Source organism: Aquila chrysaetos, chromosome 1 (assembly GCF_900496995.4).
Source record: "Aquila chrysaetos chrysaetos chromosome 1, bAquChr1.4, whole genome shotgun sequence".
Classification (NCBI taxonomy): domain Eukaryota; kingdom Metazoa; phylum Chordata; class Aves; order Accipitriformes; family Accipitridae; genus Aquila; species Aquila chrysaetos.
Window position 1 is genome coordinate 80935732 of NC_044004.1, and position 21252 is coordinate 80956983.

At 42.4% G+C, this 21252-nt stretch overlaps 1 protein-coding gene across 3 annotated transcripts in view; it reads left to right on the forward strand.

Moving 5' to 3' along the window:
- The window catches only part of NDST4 (N-deacetylase and N-sulfotransferase 4), a 107996-nt gene that overhangs the window by 79180 nt on the left and 7564 nt on the right, over positions 1-21252 (forward strand). For all 3 annotated transcript variants that reach the window (XM_030023322.2, XM_030023305.2, XM_030023314.2), the window contains exons 7-12: positions 8718-8900; positions 10634-10730; positions 11869-11992; positions 13574-13748; positions 14867-15037; positions 17207-17316. In XM_030023322.2, the coding sequence (XP_029879182.1) occupies positions 8718-8900; positions 10634-10730; positions 11869-11992; positions 13574-13748; positions 14867-15037; positions 17207-17316 (860 nt within the window). The remainder of the gene's footprint in view (positions 1-8717; positions 8901-10633; positions 10731-11868; positions 11993-13573; positions 13749-14866; positions 15038-17206; positions 17317-21252) is intronic.

Below are 21252 nucleotides of genomic sequence, written 5' to 3' on the forward strand. Positions count from 1 at the left end.
ACAAGGAGCATGCAACATATATCATCAAGGAAATGGGTTATTGATAGCTATCTCCGTATACAAACTCCTTTGATCATCTTTGAAAACTGAAGACCAAAACCATCTGAGACTTCTCAGAGCTGTTTCTTTGATGATACATTTATTATTCTGTCAGAAATGGTTGGTGTACAAATCTGGCTTAAGACAATAGTACACAAATCCGTTTTCATCTTGTTCATTTGTGTAATTTGAAGTTGGGTTTATTCTTGAGTCTGAACTGAATAGATTTTTTTTTTTTTTTTTTAGAGGAAGTTTATAGTCTAAAGACATCTTTTCAATGAGAAAACACAGATGGCAATGAAACAAATTCCTATATCATGAATTTGGCTTAAAAATGAAAATATTTGCTTATTACAGGAGGATTGAACTGCTCTAGACTTCTGCAAAGACTTCATGGGGCCCACAGATGTAACCGGTAGCACTGCATTTGCACAAAATTCATTAAACTCTGGCCACAATTAGATGTACTGCTGATCACTTATACAAGTGTGACAAATGAACAGACATAAAAAAATCCATTTAGTTTTTCCACTCTAATGCAGTTATGCACTGATTGCATAAAGTCATCAACAGCAGCAGTTATTTTTTCACAGGCTCTGAAAGCATGCCCTAATAGTTAAAAAAAAGAAAAAACCACCGCTTTTTTTTTTTTTTTAATTGCAGGCTTTTAAAAAAAAAAAAAAAAAACAACAAGAAACTAATGGAGTGGAACCTCCTAAGTAGCTTTCTTCATCTAGGACCCCACGTGTCAGGGGTACCAAAGATGTATACAACATGGGAAACAGTTGCTGCGTTGGAATGTGGTCATGATTTAGCCTTTATTTTAGAAGTGAGTCTTGGGTGGATATTAGAAAATAAAAATTAAAAAAAACATAGCAACTTTATTCTCATAGGGAAAGGAACAACGCACAGGATTTTTCTGTCAATAATAAAGAATTCATTTAATCATACCAACTAAATAATGGAAAAGTAGAAAGTGTTCCCGGGTAAATGAGAAACCATTTTGCTCTTCGAATAGGGCATGTTAAAACAACATAGATACACTACAGCATTTGTATAGCTGTCCCAAGGCCACGTACCACCATTGATCGACAGCAGCTTCCCCTCCCATCGCTGGGAGCACTTTGGGTGGAATACAGACACTGTAATGAATATGGGCATGGGAAATAAAATGCCATTCGACATTTTTGTTTCCCCTTCAATCAAAGACAAAAACATTTCTTTCCAAACACTGCCTTTGTTGCTTTCTTTAGAGATATCATGTTTGGAAAATATTTGATTATCCTGTCAAGAATGCTAAAATATAAAAAGATGTGCAGAGTGGAAATAGAGTAAAAGTAAAAAAAGCGATTTTCAGGCATATAAATGATTTTGCTTCAGTAGCAGAAGGGTCATGAATATGAATAGTGCTGAATTCTAGAGAAACAATTTGTCATTATTAAAATTAGTGCTTTGTCAACACAAAAATCTCACTCCCAGCTTCCTTTTTGTGCTACTGCACAAACAGCTGCATTAAGGGCCCGAGTGTTCTGGGATTCATTATCAGTGAATGGGGCTCTGGCTCATAAGGTACAAGAAAAGTCTGTAATCCATAATAGGAGGCTGTCAGGATGTGAAATATATTAAACACTTGAAACTGAAAGAGGTATTTCTGTGGTCAGCCTAGCATAGAGCTACTTGGTATTAGTAAATGGACACTTGACAGTTTTGCATTTCTCAGCCATGACATCCCATTTACACATTCAGAAATACAACATACTGCCATCTAGATCCAATTATGAGAGTTTGCTCTTGGAGCAACTGTACAGCATTTTCTGAGCACAATGGAAAAAGATGGAATAGCAAAATTCATTTTTTCTGGGAAACACTCATGCAAGAGAAGAGCAGAGAAGAGCAGTAAATATGCTACCACATTTCTACAAGAACAGGATGCCTGCACCATATATTTCACAACATGTCTTTGTTCTGCACAAGGTTGAGCTATACCTCTGGTTTCTTTTGCATGCATTAATTCCTCCCTTCTTGCAAATTGTATTTAAGAGGTGCAGAGGCAAGGAAAAAAGCTGTTAAAGACAGTGAACAACAAGTTCCTCTTAGAGGCGCAGGATTCGCACTTGAGACCTATCTTTGTTGCTGGGCTTTCCAGCAACGGGGCAGGGCCAAAGGACGAGCAGGAGGAAAGGACCTAAAAGGCAACATTGGTCCCATTTAATTATTAAAAGGCTGAGAGGGTGAGGTGGAGCACATTTATACATAACTTTTGTAACTGTTTTTTTCATTGCAAGTGCTAGATCGATGGATAGGCATAGTTTGAAATATCAACATAAAGGCATCAGCCAATATTTGATTCCCAGTATTGGATAGCCATCCTCGAGACTGGCCAGGTACACCAGTGAGATTGGTGGGGTTACGCTTCAGCTGGAGCATTCTACAGTCCGTTTTCCAGGAATTTCTGTTCTAGCATGTAGGCATATTTTATTCTCAAGGAGAAACCAGCAGCTTTGTGCTAATTTCATAATTGTTCTAATTCACTAGGATAGACGGCAAGGACATTGGTGGCTATGGAGCACGGGCCTCTGGGGAGCACAGAGGAAGCAGCCTTATTTAATATCGGCTCCTGTACTAATCAACACAACTGCAGATTTCACACAGGCTGGAGGGATTCACACCAGCTGAGGGTAGGACTTACCCTCAGTCATCCAAGGCACAGCTTTGAAGTGAAACATCAAACACTCCTGCACTCAAAGCTGCATGTATAGAATAAACTAAATCCTGCAGTAAACAAATGCACACACACAAAGGATAGAGTTTTAAAAGCAAATATGTCCTGGGTTTGGAAGTCACTTTTACCCTTTGACCTTCAGGATATTTGCATTCCTGGCAGTCACATACAGTAAGGAATTCAAGCCTCTGAAAGTATAGCTAAGTGGCTAATGGGATCTTCATAGCTACCCGGCCACTGCTAGCATGATGCGGGTCACCCAGCCAGTCTGAACATCCTACCATAGTTCAAGACTTTTTGCAAACTTCTCTTTAAAGCTATGATCTACTGCAGGATCTACAGTGGTTTGCAGTTCTCAGGGATGATCCTCCCCAAAAAAAAGACAAATATGATTTCTAGTCTTAGAGCACACTAGCCTCCTAGTGCGCTCCAGAGACAGGTAGCTAACCTTCGTCCAAAAACAAGTGCTTTTAGCTGAGACCGTACTGAGTTTGGCACTTACAGGAGGAAATAAACCTCTATATTCTGCATTAATAGGTAAATAGGGCTGCGCATCTGGAGAAAGTGCACTAACTCTGAGTAGAGAATGCAGTTTTGGGGCACTTCAAGCAGATCTAGCATGGTTTATATGCCAGTAATTTTGAAACAGGCCCTTTTTTTTCCTCTACTAGCTAATCTAGATTTCATTTTATGTATACAACACAAGCATGCATATACAAACTTTACATATAAAGAATATGCTGTCTATCTATAATTTCTGGACATAACTGATTTTAAAAAGCCCTGGAAACAAGAACCAGATAGTAAAATGGTGTGGTGGTCCCGTTACTAGTTTACAAACAATCTCATATCATAGGCGTAACTAGTTCAGGTTTTTTAATATGTCACTAACCAAATATTATGGTTTAGGAGCAGAGGAGCTGGTAAATAGCCAGATGTAGGATATAGCTTCTGTTGGATTCTGCCAGGTGGAGGAAGTGTAAAATACCCTTTCTTCCCCGCTGCCCACACAGCCTAATGGAAATAATGTGATTTATCAACCGAAATGGCATATTAACTGCACAGGTGGTCTGAGAAATTTAGGACCACTGTTCTCCCACCTGTTTCTTTTGAGCAGAGAAATTGCAGACCATTGTGGACACCTCTGAAATGTTAATACAGAGCAGACAACAGAAACAAGGAGAAAAAAGCCCATTACAATAGTAAAATCAGAATTTCCACAGTCTGTGGGCCACAGCTCTCCATTCATTCCCACTTAATATAGATATAAATAAGATGCTCCTGGAAATGCTGTGTGGGTCACCCTAGGGAGGGCAGACCAGACCAGCAGCAGGCTCCCCTGCGGGAGATTAATTCTTTGCAAATCACACCATCCCTCTGTGCCGCAGTTTTGTCGCCAGCAAAATGTAAATCTCAGAATTCTCTTTTTTGTGCAAGTCTTTGAAAGCCGCAGCTAAAATCTGTGGATGTTTCTTACAATAAAATCAGGGGTTAAAAAATAATTAAAAATAGTGTTTCTGTAACAAAAGGACCCCGACTGCAGAAAAAGGAAAGTGGTTTTGAGAAAAACTTATTACAGGGTATGAGAGGGAGGCAGCGACTGAGATCTGGATCAGAGGGTGGATGGCGGAAAGAGAAGAAAGAAAAAAGAAAGTTTTCCTACCCACACCTTCAGCATTCTTTCCCCTTCGCACCTCTCAAAATACGAGCGATCACAGTGACGGAGGCAGAGGGAGAGATAAATTGCCAAAGCTAATAAGATACTGCATCAATACAAACTACAGCATCGTTTGAACACTGCTGTCCTGCAGAGCGTCTGTGTTCTGGCACCAACGGGGGAACACGACCAGTGCCAAAGTAACACACAACCGACCTCGTTTCCCGTAGCATGTTGGCTATAGTTTGGATTCTGACAGCAAGGGATTTCACGCAGTGCCTCTCCGCACATTTGTGTAACACACATTGCTTATGCTAGTTTAACCTTAGAAGTAATGCAATGCAGCCAGAGCCCTTTCCCCAGCCTCAGGAATTTGAAACAATTTATTGCCTTTGTACCGCACCGTTGGGCAGAGCGGCATCTCGCCTCCCTCATAAAAGCATTATCCCTACCTTGATGAAGTGCTGCCTGCTGGTTAGCCTCAGTCTGTGTGCTGTAGCTTACTTTTTGTCATAGAAAGTATGAAAAAAAGCTCCTTCTATTCACCAATTTTGCTCAGAGCACTACAGGAGGGGACACTCCTTGGTTTTCACTGATTCCCTTACTCTTGCCCTCGAGGCTGGTTCTAAAGCCTTTTTGGGTCCACCAAAGCAGCACGGCAAAGCAGTGCGACAGCGTTGTGTATCCCAGCACCAGCCTCAAGACATGCAGCAGCGTTATGCTAGCTCAGCACATTTCTAGACTATTGCGTTTTCTATGGATTTACGCATCGGCACAAAAACAAACTTTTGTGTCCATCCACGCCGTAAACATGAACAGTTAATAGCCATCTCCTTTTGTCTCAACTGATTTGGAGATAGATGGCAAAGAATTAGATATGGCTTTATGCCATGTACAATGCATCATATTTGGGGTTTTTTCCACTTCAAAAAAGATCAATGGAGCAAAAGAAGTCAAGAGAGACATCCAAGATCTTTTGACTCCATAGAGAGTGATCAATTGGATCTTTGGGATTGGACTGCAGCCTAATAAAACTCTTAAAGTAAGCTAATATCCATCTCCTGTAAGTACCTTTTTGCATAAAACCAAACCTCATTCAAATTCAAGTGTAAAAAAAAGCAAAAAAAAAGCAAGTAGATTTACTTGCATACTTTATTTGCTGCAATAATATTAAATGTCATTGACAGACCCTTTAGCACTTATCAAAAAAACACTTCAGAGACAAGATGATATTCTCTATCAATATTTCCTATAAGTGTTTTCCTTTTCATCATTTTAAAATAGTTCGCAGGAAGCTCTTGTCACATTTTGAGGAGTTGAACTCTAAACTAAAAAGGATATGTTTGTCTTGGGGTATTTGGGGGTCGGGGAGAAGGTCAGGAGACTGGAAACCCAAAAAAGATGATTCATTACCTCGCTTATAAGTTTCTAGGGTACTATATATGGACAAAGTTCAGGGCAATTTTAGTGTTAACTCCAGTTACATCAAACACTTTCAGTCATAAAATACATAGGTACTGGAACCCCCAAAGTCAAGCTGACAGAATAAAGATCTTGTACAGTTGCCAATCTTTGCTCAACAGAGGCTCAGAACAGAATAAAAGTGAAGAATAAATTACCTTTTGTGGAATAAAGTGGGCACAGTGCAAACACACTGCAGATGGGCCATAAGGGACGCTTTCTCCAAAGCTCCATCCATCTTCACCTTATAGAAGTACTAAAAGCCTTATCAATAATTTAACAAACTAATGGACATGTTTTTAAACATTGTGGGCTGATGCTTAAAGAAGCACCACGTTGGCAGAGCAAGATGGTGAAAGTGGAAAGCTTGTGGCTTTTTATTCTGCAGTTATGTTGAAAGTCAGGACAGCATGGTGTGCTACAGACACAGTATTTTTGTCAGCAGCACTTTCTTCTGCTAGAGCTCAAGCCTGAGACCACAAAGCAGCAACGTCCTGAAGGGCAAACTTCATCTTCAGGTGGTAGCAGTGGTTTGTTTTGGAAAGATCTGCACAGTCAGCAGGACTGAGCCATGTAGATCAGTGATAACAACCTTCCTGAGACACCACGGCATTTCGCAGCTGTTTGAGGCGTGAAGGTCCTAAGTTTTGAGACTCAGCGCTTCCCACCACTTTAGCTGCTGGAGAACCTTCTCGCCACCCAGCTGAGACACAATTTTTTTCAGGGCTCTAACTCAGGGCCCAGGGTGCCAGGACAGCCTACCTGGTTTCCCAGCCATAACCTACCCCCGGCAAGGACAGAGTATACCTTGACATCTCCAGCGTATCTAACGTACACTTCAGGCTTCGAAAGACTGCAGCCTAAACATTGTCCCCCCCGTCTGGGTTGTGCCAGGCATCACTCAAACTGCATCCAGCTTCCCTTGAGACACAGGGAGGGGGGGGAAAAAAAAAAAAAAAAAAAAAAGCTCACTGACCTGAGCACCCACTCAGGGTGCTGGAGACCCAGATCTCTTGCTACAGCTCTCCAAGAAGGAAGGTGCACATGCTGCTTCTCCCGGAGTCCCTTCTCTGCTGCCTTTATAAGCTCACACCCAGCTCCCAGCTGTGCTGTCAGTTCCCATTCCTTATCATCCAAAAAGAGACTCACCTGGACATAGAGCTCTATCTGCAAAGCAAGCAATTTACCTGGGATTCAGGTGTCCTCACTGCTGATGACTACTCTCTTCAGAGTCAGGTGCTTCACACCCCAAAATATGCGTCGCTTATACCCCAACCCCTGCCTGCAGACCTGCATCCTAGCTGGGTAACGCAGGTAATACAAGTGGCTGAGCAGACTGGCTATTGCTCATGGCAGTCTTCAGGCACCAAACCTTCCCAAGACTTTACGAACCAGCTACCTAACTGAAATCAGGCACAAAAAGGCTAGGAGATAGAGCGCTGAGCCTGTGTCCGTCTCCTGAACCCAGCCCGACCTGAAGGTGAATGGATCGCTGCCCGTGGTCTTCACAAAGCCGACGCTTTATTTTCCTTTTCTGGAAATTTCCTGCATTATGGCAGGACAGCAAACTGCTAAACTTCCCACCACCATATCCCGGAGTTCGCTGTAACCAACATTATGGCTCTAATTTTTTACTTCATGTCAAGGCCCCCTTGAAGCATGATATCATTAAGTGCACCGCCTGACATGCCGTCCTCTTTAATTGCTGTGGTCACGTTAGTTAATTCGTACTTTTTGCAACCTGCCGCGTGTTATCGATTGTCAACTTTGGAGATGGTGCTGAAAAAGAAGAAAAATATACGCTGTTCAGTTACCACTAGTATGTTATATCTTGATAACAGTGTAATTAAATTCCACGGTCATTGCGCATCCTATCTTAGGCCGATGTACTGAGTAAAACAGTCAAGTACCAACACTCAGTTTGATAAAATCTTCATAAAACTAAATAATGACAATCTACAGATAAACCAGGCCTTTGCAGCCGCAGAGCTGAGTTTAATCACCTCGTGTAAAAAAAATACTGGGAAATATATTCTTCACATTATTCTTATAAATTGTCTTTATCCCTCTGAAAGAAATTATGAGATCTACAAAGCAGTGGCCATGTAAAGGGGAGCCGCAGTAAGGGTGATAAAAAGGCAGAAGTTATATTGGCTTTAAGGAGAAAACAATGATGGTGATATTTAGCTGAGATATCATCATTCAGCAAAGCTTGAATTTTTTCTGTTTCAGAACTTATTCACCTACTTACAGCCATGCCATTTTAAACAAACTAGCCAACCCTGCATTCCGAGGAGGCAGCATATTAGTCAGATTTGCAAGTTAATTCCGTAAAGAGCAGCCCTGAAATTAAGCTTTGCCTACACGTCTGAGGAGCGGAGAGCTGGCTCCCTCGGAGGTGCCGGGGATCCTAGCCGAGGGGTCACGTATGCCAGCACCTCCCAGACGCCTGTCCAGGGATAAGGAACAGTGAAGTAAACAGGAGGCACGCGTAAATTTTTATGTTGTTTGTAAAAAGAAGTCAAAACAGAAGAATAAAAACAAATCTCAGAAAGCATCTCCTGAATGTCAGTCCCTGGGGAGCCCGTGAGTGATACATCCCTTCAGATAAGCAGGGGGAATTTAAAGAAATGGCGCATACGTGACAAGTTTGGAGATTTGACCCTCATGGAGGGGCTAGGAGGTGCAACTAGTTTAACATTTTCATCGTTGTCTTTTGGGGTTGGGTGGGGGACAGAGGGTTCGGCAAAGCTCCCGGGAGCCCCCGTGCCTGCCCTGCCAGCCAGACGTTGCCATCTCCTGTTGTCCTGCAACTGAAAGGTTTCTCTTGCCTCCCAGATCAGCATCTTCATGACCCATTTGTCTAATTATGGGAACGACCGCCTGGGCTTATACACCTTCGCGAACCTGGCCAACTTTGTAAAGAGCTCGACTAACCTGAAACTGCAGACGCTGCCCCCAGTTCAGCTGGCTCAGAAGTACTTTGAGCTCTTCCCGGAGCAGACGGACCCTCTTTGGCAGGTAACGTCACATCCTCTTCCTCCTCCAGTTACAATCCGCTTGTGGAAATAAGGATCTTTTCCTGTAAAAAACAATAAAAATAAAAATCCCACTTCACATTCAGCTAGATTATTTCTTCCTGGATGCCGCCTTAGATGATTTAAATTTTCTTGAGAGACCACTGCTTTCGACTAGAAATGGCTTAGCTTCCATTCACCCCAAATCAGGCATGGTAAAAGCACCTAATTGCCATTTATGTGAGAGAAAGCTTCCCTTCCCATCCCTCCTGCCTTGTAGTTCTCCTGACGCACCGCGTTGTGTTAACTAGTAGTGTCGCACTATCGGTAAGATGCCCGCAGCCAGATGATAGCGAGAGCTATCTCAAGGCAAACGATGCAGATTCATTGCACCCCTTGACGAGGAATCACTGATGTTGGATCACTGCAGCTACAAGGAGGATTTCCCACCATCTGAGCCCCCTCCAATGACACAGCGAGGAAAAGGGAGGGCAGGAAGGGTCAGCGCAGCAAATACAGAATGGGCAGCTCTTTTAAGAATGGAAAAAGGTTTCTGCACAGACTGACTATTTTCTGCCTCTGTTCCAAATGCACAATAGTGCCGCTTGTAATCTCTACACTGTAATTTCCTAATCATTGTTACACATATCTTATTCAGAATATGATGTGCCACGCTGTGCTTTTAGCTATAAATCCCGAGTGACACCACGGAGATCTGTGGACTTATTTCGGGCTTACACTGGCAAAAAGGAGCAAAATATTTCCCTATTATTTTTGGCCCAGATGCAAAAGAAGTATAAATCTATAATATTTCCATTGAGTTTAGTGGAGCTGCAGTGATTCACATCAGTTAATGATTTTTTTCCATTATATTTTGTTAACTTTATTCACTAGCAAGCTGTATCTTCTATTACCAGCCAATACTATGCAAAAGCAGTATCTATATGATAACTGCTTTAAAGAGCAGTCAATCCTAACCTTTTCTGCGGGGTCTTTTGTTCACACATTTTTATTTTGCATTCATAGGTAGTAGAAAGATAAGGAGATGAATAATATCCCACATTTCTATTTTGTCCTTCCTTCTGGGTTCTTATGTAAATTAAAATTGGCACTAAGTCCTATGCATCTGAAACCATTTTGTCGCCTAAGAAAGTAATGCCTTGAAGCTATTCAAACAGAGGTTTCCATTTTAACCTCAAATGAAAACTTGATTAAATCAATGTTTTAATCTTTTTTTTCTTCTTTTTCTTTTCTTTTTTTCCTAATGACTGAACTTAATCCTCAGTCATGCAAAACCATTATATAGACATTGAATTTTAGTCAGAGGGACCACATACGTGCCTACCTACGTGCCTATGGACTCTGAGTTTCTTAAATGAGCCTGACTAACAGAGAGAAGGAAATGCAGTCATCTCACAAGGTGTGGATTTTGACACCAATCCTTCCAGGATTTGCACAACTGTGTAGCATTACTGACTTCACTGGGACCCCTGGAAGGATTGGTCCTGAAGGATACCCAGGAGTTTGGTCCCCGTGTACCTGAATGCTTCCATGGATCCATACCGGAGTGCTCAATATCTGTCAAGAGTAAACTCTTATGAGGAAATGTGGGATTTTACTACTTAGTGTAAGGCTCTGGCATTAGCACATAACATTTAGATCCTGCAAAGACTCGCGTGCATGCAAACATTTAGGGTAGCCTCAGCGTGATGTACACAACCACCTTTTCTTCTTCAGAATCCGTGTGATGATAAGCGACACAGGGATATTTGGTCCAGAGACAAAACTTGTGACCACCTACCCAAATTTCTTGTGATAGGACCCCAGAAAACAGGTAAGAAGTAATGAATTTGTAACCAAAGCTAGCCCCCCAGTTTTGTATCTGCATAGTTGTGCCCTGTAAACTGAAGCCAACTCCCTGCTATAGGGATGGTACACTCCCGATCCTTACGGGATTCGGATAGTAACTCCTTCACTGCCAACAGAAAGGGGTAACTGTCTGTATAGCAAAATTGCATTCATTCACAATAAAAAGACCCATGCTGTCAGGCAGCCCTATGTTAAGACTGTTATTAAGTTCTTTGACAAGTTATTTCAACATCGTTTGAGGACCTAATGGACAATAAAGGTATTTACCACCTTGCAGGCCTCTGAGGGTCTCGGGGCATTTTTTTAATTAAGCCACATATTCCCACTCCCCAGATAGCTATTACTGTTGTGGACATATTACAGAAAGTGGATGCTGAGGCAGGGAAATAAATGACTAATCCAAGATCATATAGAAATTCTGTGACAGTGACAGAGACAGCAGGTCTTGATTCATAGTCCAATGATAGCTCGCATAGCATGAAATCATTGAAGAGCAAGTTTAAAGATACATTCTCCAAAATTTTGTTTACCACCATACATAATTTCCAGTTGTTTTTGTCAAACAAATAACAAAAAAGTACTCTTACTGGGATTTTAAAGCCTACTTATGACATACAAATTTGTTAGCATTGAAATAGATGATTTATTCCTCAATAGCAGAGCCCCAGGAAAAATACACAGAGGATGAAAGTGCGGTTCTGGGAGCAACAAAAGCATAATCCCACAGTTAGGGCTTTTGAAAAGTTTTGTGCAACATAAATAGTTTGAAAACAAACGTGTTCAGGCCAAATTCCCTCACTGGTTAAATACACAGTCAAGCAAGCAATGTCATCAACAGCAATATAACGCTTGCATCGGAGAGCAGAATTCAGTTTGGAAATGGGAAAAGTTCGATGAGCAGAGAAGTCTGCACGTATTCCCCCCTCCCTCTGAAAGCCCCTTGTGCTTACATAGGCCTTTCATCAACAGGCAACTTTCTTATAAAAGGTAATCTAATTTTCCTGTATATCTCAGCGTGCATTGATTTAAAGTACTTTCTTTAATGAATAAAGTCAAAGGGGTTTTTCTCTGTTTCCTAATGGCATCTCTTCTTGTTGTTGTAGGAACAACAGCTCTTTATTTATTTCTTCTGATGCATCCTTCCATTATCAGCAATCTCCCTAGTCCAAAAACTTTTGAAGAAGTTCAGTTCTTCAATGGAAACAACTATCACAAGGGAATTGACTGGTAAGAAGAATAAAAAAAGAAGTATTCATTATTAATACATGGTAAATCACAACGGAACAGTTATAGAAGCATGTATGACATCGACGTAATTACTCGATGAATTCGTTATGCTTGGCGTTATCAGACAGAAAAAGAAACTAATTTGTAATGATGGGACATTTAATCAAGTCCTTAATTTTTTTTAGATATTACAATAACAATTTTCTTATTTTTTTCACAAATGAATACAATAGCCAACTTAGTTATGATGTCTGTCTTCACGCTGAATAGCATCTGTCTTTTCATAACTGTATCTATATTGAATTACACTCTTTTTCTTCAAAAGCGGCTTTTCATGAAGTAAGATTCGATTCTTCTCTTCATGAGAAAAAAAACCCACCGTAAAGCATTTCAGCTGGTATTCCTATCACAATTTTAAATATTGCTTTTACTATTTTTGCTTAAGAAAGGCATTTTTGTTAGGCTTTCATCTCCACAGGGAACAGCTGTTCTCATCCTTGTGTGAAAACCGAAATATAAGACAAACACCACACTACACAGAAACAGATTAATCTTGAGCGGTTTCCCTTGCCCACGTACGGCATGGAGAGCGTGCGGAGCAAACGAGGCCGACCGATAAAAGCAGGCTGTCCCCGCAGCTGCGAGAACAGCTTCTCAGTTCAAGGTGTCACGAAAAATAAAGGGAAAGAAATGTTTGGCATTTGTTTTTCCATACTGCATACAGGAAGAGATCACCTGTGGCTATCATAGAGTAAATGGTGTAACACACTCGGAGAAGAAGGAGCGGAGATGGGGAGTGTCTCTCCTCTGCAGCCCTTTGCACAACATGTAGAGGAAGAGGCTGCCCTCTCGGAGACCTCATCTGCCACGCTTCACCAAAATTGGTCTGCAGGTTCAAAAGTCAGTAGGGTTCTGTGTGCACGGTGAAGCCCCACGTACTTCCTTTCTATAGAAAGGACATGAAAAAGTTAGTCCCACCAAAACTGGAAGTTCCTGGAGTGCTCAGCAAAACTAAAGGGACCGAAAAATGCCTCCAAAACAATTTCATCTTTTGCTTCATTTGAATTCTTCACCCTTTCAGTTGAACCTTCTGTTTTACTTACTTTTACTTCCAATCAGTTTTAAGTGGAAAACACCATTCAAAGCCAAAATGCAAATCTTGCATTCTGAAAACGTCTAAAAGAAAAGATTTGTTGGTTCCAAAATGAAATATTTCAACAATATTAAAATTAAATAGTTGACATTTTGAAGCTTTTCCCATTTTTTTCTGCAGCTAAAACTGAACTCACTCCAAACTAGTGAAAGATATCCCTTTGACATTGAACTTGTTAGCAAAAATCCCATCCATCAAAGGAAAAAGCTGATTACCTGACTTCATGGAGGCTTTAGCTATTACCAGCGCCACGTAAGAGCCAAGATGTGTTCCACCTCTTCCAGTTCCAGAGTGAGCCAAGAAATTCAATTTTGCTTCTTGAGAATTATGTCTGAAAATTCACCTTTTCACCTACCATGAAATGGGAAGCACAGGGGTATGACCCATTTGTGAAACTGCTAATTCTAACGACTTTCTTCACCTCCCAGGTACATGGATTTCTTCCCCACTCCTTCTAATGTCACCACCGACCTCCTCTTTGAGAAAAGTGCCAACTATTTCCATTCCGAGGAAGCCCCTAAACGAGCTGCTTCCCTCATCCCCAAGGCCAAGATCATCACCATCCTCATCGACCCATCTGATCGGGCCTATTCCTGGTACCAGGTACGGACCTTGCCTTTGAGAAAAGGACAGTGAATTCAATGGCAGGGGATGATGGCCAACATCAGTGGGAATTTGTGTCCTTGAGCAAGAATGGGATTTATTGCAAAGCTTTTGCGCTGTGTAGAAGTGGAAGGATGCCGAATGCCAGCTTTTGCAGTTGGCACCTGTGACACCAGTGTCATAAACGATGAAACTTCTCAGCACAGAGCTGCCACCAGCTGTAAACAAACAGTTTAATCTCAATTACAGCTGACACTGCATAGAGGAAAAGCAGTGCTCCTCGCCCAGGGAGATACACGGGGGAAAATGAGCATGGCCTAACTAGAAAATCACAGCTCTTGATGCTGAGAATCTGGTACCTCATCCCATCCTCCAGCATGTAAGCTGAGCAATATGCGGTGGTGTATAAATGTATGCAGTGTCTTCTAAAGTTTCCAATGAGTTAGAAAGCTGTGTCTGGAGAGCTGGTTTTTTTGGTTTTTTCTCTCCTTGGAAACAAAAGAAAGCCTGTTGTTTTTCCGGGGAAACTCTAGGATGCTCTTTCTTGCCTTTTACTGAGCCCACAACTTTCCATAACAAAGTCTGCACCGTTTAAAAAAACTATTTTTAAAAAGACATTTAAGCATGCATGTAAAACATGGTGCAGTCATACAGATAAAGGAAATACTAAAAGCAGTGTTAAAACAGACACAAATTTATAATGTCGCAATAAGCGTAAAATACACCATTTCTGATACTGTTATTAAGAGTTCTGCAAGGAACAAAACATGGCCTAGGGCTGCAATTTGCACCCTTTTTGATATCTCATTTGCACCTTTACAACTGCTGATGCGAGATGCAAAGCAGTAAAAAAAATTGTGCCTACTTTGGCAGAATTTGGCTCCTCAGCTCCCCTCCCACCTGTCGCGGGAGGGCCCTTGACTGTATGGTGGCCCCATCCTGCTTCCTTGCCCGTCCCCCACTCTACCCAGCAGAAGTGGGACTGGTGGGGAGCCAAGGGGCTGCTGTGGGCTGCAGCTGGGCTGGCCATGCCAGCACAGCCCTCCCGACAGCTCTCGGGAGGCTTACAGCTTAATCTTCAGCATCCTTGTGATATGTGTCTAAATATCTCCCTTTAGCATCAGCGATCCCATGAGGACCCCGCTGCCCTGAAATTCAATTTTTATGAAGTCATTACATCCAGCCATTGGGCACCCTCGGAGATAAGGACTCTCCAGAAGAGATGCCTGACACCCGGATGGTATGCTGTCCATATTGAAAGATGGTTAACTCATTACCCTGCTTCACAGGTAATTTCCAACCTGTTGTTTCACCGAGCTCATCGACTCAGAAAGTCCCCAAACTAGTATGGCCTCATGATTAGAGGTGATGGGATATTTCCCACTGGAACTCTTAGCTGTTAGGAAATGCAGATTTGACAAAATCAGGATATTTGGCAGAAGTGCGTTGATTTTTCTGTCTTCTGATGGAAAAGATGCAACAGGAAAATGCCATGAACTGTGGCCACATGGGCTTGATGGGTGACTTCGGGGTTTCCTTCCAGGATCAGCCAAGGTTGTCAAGGCTTCTGGGTCCCAAGAAACAAGCAGCTGCAGCATGAGACGTTGTGGGAAAGTTTGACAAATTCATTAAGAAAATGCCAGGGCTTTTTCTAAAAAGAAATTTCATTCCGCTTCCCACTCACTCCCTTTCATAGAAAATTTCACATTTGTTTGATCCTGATATGGAATTAGCCTTCCTCAGTGTTAGAGCAAAAATTCCTTCTTTTGCCCCAGCTTCCTTCAGATGTTTTACTGAATTGTCTTTTATAATCTTTCCCATGAAAAATTTACATAAACACATAGACCTGAAGAAAATTCCCATTGCTAAAATAATTGTTTACAGAGATGAACCTAAAGCAAGCATTTTAGTACTACAAAATATACGCCTGGGCACTCTTCACCTGTGGACATGGTCCATAGCACAGTTCATATGTCTACCTACGGTAACAAAAAGTTGTAAAAGAGTATTTAATGAGTAAGCATAATGAACAAGTATCTCCAGAGATTGCTCTATGTGGGACAGAATTTTGCTGAAAGGAGGTAGAAGTGAGTGTTGCCTATTTAGTCAGGGACCTGGAAAAAAACCAAAAAGAAATAGAAGCTCTGTCTTTTTGCAGTCCTCGTTTTTCTTTTTATACAGTCTCAGCTGTACTACAAAGAGGAGAAGCAGGTCAATCCTATTTCCAGGAGAAAGGAGAAAGTCTCAGTTAGTCATTTACTTTCTTCTTTCATCTCTGGCCTTTCTACTCTTTCATAAATGGGGAAGGAGTACTGCCTAAAGCAGCTGAGCTTGCAGCAAGGGCCGTCCCCAGGCAGTATTGTCCTAGGAGCAAACAGGGCACGTCTCCTCATCGGCCGCCACATCCCAACTTATCCCTCCAAAGGACAAGGGGCTGTCCCGGCAAATTCGGAGCACACAAAGGGTGCCGAACATCCCGTGCCCTGTTACCTGTGCCCCTTCTCCGCCCTCACCTGGGGCTGCTGCCCCCTCTCATAAATATTTCTCTCCTCCTGCCGTAGCGAAGAGAAAGTGCAGCCCTCTTATTAAACATTCAGGGACACATTGACATATTTCTTGTAAAACCGGTAACCACTCATGTTTCATAGTTACAGTGATTAATTTTACAAGATACACAACAAAATGCACTCATTCTTAATAAGGTGCACACAGAGAGTGCACTCACAGTGCTTACTAATGGGCACTCAGTAATATGCATTCACTCGGCCTGTGCACTCAAAAACTTAATAATTCATAATAAGTCCTCACAATAAATATAAAACACATCTGCCCAGAATAGTTATTAGTAATACTGCTTGGTACTCCCATAGACTTTTGATACATTGTCTTAACATTTGCCAGAGGTCAACGTACCTTTACATGACATCAATCTTTAATTAAAAACAAAACAAAAAAACCCCTTTGCTAACAATTTTGCAAGCCTATATGGTTGATAGGCTGGTGGTGAGTTCCAAATAAATTGCCACGACATCACTTTTGAACATGTAATTGTATAGTTTCTGTACATTTAATTCTAGGAGATATATATATATGAGCTTTTTGTTCTTTTTCGTATTCCATGCCAGATTTTCTATGGACACGTTGTAAACCTCAACAATATTTTTACATTCCTTCCTTATGTCTTTTTGTCAGAATTCTCTGACACTCAGGTTTGGCTTGTGAGATTTAACACTTGCATTTGAACAATGTGCACACACAGAGTTACAAGGTGCCCGCCTATACAAATTCAACATAATAAAGTAAAAGGCAAATCTAAAAAGAAGTTCATCCATATGATTATTAGCACTGTACAAAGTCACATGCTAATTTAAATCCATGTTGTCACAGAAGGGAAATAATGTCATCCTTTCATTAACCTTAGTCCTGTTTCTAAATAGCTAGCATATTTACCCCTACAGTTGCTTATTATTGATGGACAGCAGCTAAGAAGTGACCCAGCTACTGTGATGGATGAAGTGCAGAAGTTTCTTGGAGTCTCTCCTCACTATAATTACTCTGAAGCTCTAACGTGAGTCTGTTCCTTTATTATCTATTTGCCCTATGGGATCACGGTGTACATCCCCTCCTACCAAGATCACTTGATCATTAATTACAAACAAAGAAAAACCCCATTACAACAATGATAATTTTGCAGAGTCTGGGGTTTTCTTAAAGTCAGTTTAACACCCCTCCTGTTTTCCCTTAACTTGCATACATATAATACATTACAGAATTTAACTGCATGATTGCATGCATTTCCACATGCAAACTCTACTTTGCACAACATACAGAACAAGTGACTTCTCAGTATCTTGTATTAGATGAAGAACAAAGGCCCAGATTCACGTAAAAAATGTCTGCTAAGTTTGAGTGTTCGATCGGAGATGTCCAGGACTTGTTTTCTCGGGGTACCTACTTTTGCTTTCATCACTGCATGGTTTAAAATGTACGTTTGTTTGATGTGAGTTGTGCATGTAAGAGTTCAGCACGCGTTTGCGCGTCAGACTGTTGAACCTTATGACAGTCTCCAGAAGCTGAAGACCACTTAGTGTCAGCTGTGAAAAGTTTGGCTTAAATGTTCTTATCACATTCAGATAGGAGTCTAATGACAGAGATTGGATTAGAAGCACTCAGTATGACAAAATTCACCTGGTTGCATGGTTTCTTTGATTGTTTGCTTTTAACGTGGACCAAATATATCATTCCCTAATCCCATTTTCGTATATGGTTGAGCCGATTCTACTGACCTTTTACCTGGTGGTAGCCAGGCACATGGCACAGCAGAATTTAGTCTGTACGCTTGGTAAAACTATAAGTTACTAATAGTAGATCCCTAACCTGGAAGTGCCGGGCTTAAGCGCAGCACCTGGGGCACGGGGAGAAGCTCGTGTTTGCCTACGAAGCACAAAACCCTCAGACTGAGCAGCCTGGCTGTTCACGGCCTGGCGTCTTGGTGCCCAAACTGCAGGTGCTCTGCGGGAGCCCAAATCAAGGTCCCCTGATCTTAGGGAAAGCCCTTTGATTGACTGCCCACAGCCTTGGGTTCGGCTCCAGCAAAGGCAGCTGTGATGAGCCTGGATCACATTTCTCATCCTCGCTACCCGGAGGGTGAGGCTTTCCCCATGAAAGGGGATTAATGGCCTGTGTGGCACTCTCTCTTCGACATTTCTCAATTCCCCACAGGAAAGCAGTCTCTGCAGGGGCGGGAGTGGGCTGAACTTCTCTCTCCCCTCTTAGTCCGGCAGAAAATTGTAAGAGGCTTTTGCACTGAGCCTCTCCGTATGAGGAGCATCATCTCATTCCAGCCAGAAGCGCTGGGCTGGGAGAGCCCTGGGATAGCCATGGGCTGCGGTGGAGGTTTTTCCGAGTCAGTGTGCAAGCAGAGAGCACAAGCCTGCGCGTGGGGTGGGAAGTAGAAAAGCCTGTACCTCAACTTCCCTGCGGGCTGGTACCACAAAAACTGGGGGAAAATGAGACCATGGACTTTCCACCTACCCTACACCGCCCTCTCTCTGCCTATGATTATTGTTTAATGTTTCCTCTGCTGGGACGGTTATGGTTATTCATATAACATAAAGTGAGAGTCGAGTGCTTGTTGTTCTTTAGGTCTTAAGAATGTTCCTCTGCCAAAATCTTTTTCTAGAGGAAAAATTTTGGATTTCAGAATGTAATTTTTTAAGTCATCGGTTTCCGAAGCGGATGGAATAGAGGAGGAGTTTGAATACACAGCTGAACTACTGATGTTTGAACAACTGCTGCCGCACATCTGCAGCGCCTTCTGCTAGCTTTTCAAAAACACACACCCACACACATCTATCTTCCTTTCTGTAACTAAATTAAAGTCAGTGGAGTCACACACCAGGAAAAAATTTGGCCTCTCATATTTGTTTGGACAGGAAAAAGGGATTGTAAACAGATCTATAAAATTATGCAATCACTGTTTAGAGGCATCAAGAATGCAAATGTGCTGTGGAAGCACACACTTCTGTACAGATTTAGGATGGAAGAGAAAAATGCATTAAACAATGTAGTTGCTTTATGGTAGGACTGTCAAAGTAAAAAAGATTGCATGGAATCGTTCCTAGTCATTACTGCCTAATAACTGTATACCACACATTTTTAAAGTTGTCACAAAGCAGCCTAAGGACCCAGTCCTGCAAACACTAGTGAGCAACAAGTTCATCACCCTGAGTAATTATGTGGATGTCTTATAGGAGAGTAAAATCAAGCCAGGCAGAAGGAAGGTACTAATCAGAGCCATGGAAAGGGAGCAGAGGGGAGACAGAGGCAGGGCTCGGGCATCTGGAGAGAAGTGCACATCCCGCCGGGTTAGTAAGAGCCGCAGCTGAGACGGGCAACTAGGTTGTTGCTTCTTACACACAATGCTGAAGACGACCTAGATCCAGACTAGACATAAGGAAGCCATTTTTTACAATGAGGGTGGTGAAACACTGGCACAGGTTGCCCAGAGAGGTGGTAGCTGCCCCATCCCTGGAAACATTCAGGGTCGGGTTGGAGGGGGCAACCAGATCTAGTGGAAGGTGTCCCTGCTCACTGCAGGGGAGTTGGACTAGGTGACCTTTAACGGTCCTTTCCGACCCAAACCGTTCTATGACTCTATGACCTGCACTTTTTATGAGAGTAGTGAAAACAAAGCGGGAAAATCAACTAATGTTGCAAGGCTTTTACACATAATGCCATCCACAGAAAGGCTTTGGGATCCCTGCACAAAGTGCTAGGAGAGGGAAACTAGTCAGTGGTCTTCATGAAGTTCCCACTACGGCACTGAAGAGAAGTTTCCTACATCTTCCCCCGCCCATTCGTTTTCACAGGCAGTAACCAAGGGCTTAAATTTTTTAAGTATCTGAACTTAATGAACAGAAACCTGAGACACATGGGACTAAAGTCACAAAAGACCTTTCCTTTTAATCACAGCATGGCCCTACCGAAGCTCCGCTGACTGCTGGGAAGATGTATTTCATGCCCAACACCCTCAGATGACTCACAGTCCGGGGTAGCATGGGCCAGTGGTTCCCTTTTTCCTTCGTTTTTCTCCGCAGGCAGCAAAGGAGGGAGGCAGGACGGAGCACGGCTCTGGCAAAGGGCTGCCAAAATGCCGCTGCCTCCAGCCTGGCGCATCACGCCACGCTCTGCCCACAGAGGCAGCTCCACATCCAGCCTCGCAGGGGAGATTTCCCTCATTTTCCCTCATGTGAACAACAGGACGGAAAGGAAAACACAGGATTAGGGGAGCATGCTTAAGTAAACGTTTTTCTCTTGGAGCGCTGCTACGTTCCGTCAGGGAATATGAGGAAGATCCTCACGGTGGTGTTGCTTAGCCCTGCCCTCGCAGCCACCTTCCTCTTCTCTAGCATCGCGTACCGACTTCACTGAGAGGTGGGGTGGGCGTACGGGTGTCCAGCTTCAACCCTGCATCTCCCACAGGCTTACTCTGCAAGGGAGGAAAAGGTAACTGGGCGTGGAGGAAAGGGTTCTGCTGAGTGCTTTTAAAAGCTCACTTTTAACTTTAGCCTTAAGGCTACCACTGTTTTTAAATAAATACCTCCATTGTGCCCAATTACTTTTTCAGGAGTCCTGAGAGCTTCATAATACCTGAACACAATGGGCTGAATTCAGCCGGAGCTGTCTTACCCTCTTTTCCCCTACCCAAATTTGCACATTCTCTTAATAATGTTCAATATGCTCCTTCTGAGGCAGAAATATTGTTTGGGGCACAGTTTTGCAGTTTTCCTTTTAGCCAGCACACTATATTGCTGCTTCTCTTGGGAAATTAGTGCAAGCCAGCTAAAGTACTTCACCATGCAATGAGCAGATGGAAAAGGCCAAAGTAGAAATGAATCCATCATCGATATATCCATTTAATCAATGATTTATTTATTTTTAATTGATACAGCTACTGAGACAATTTAGGGAACAAGGGTCAGGCCTGCAATAATAGGCTGGG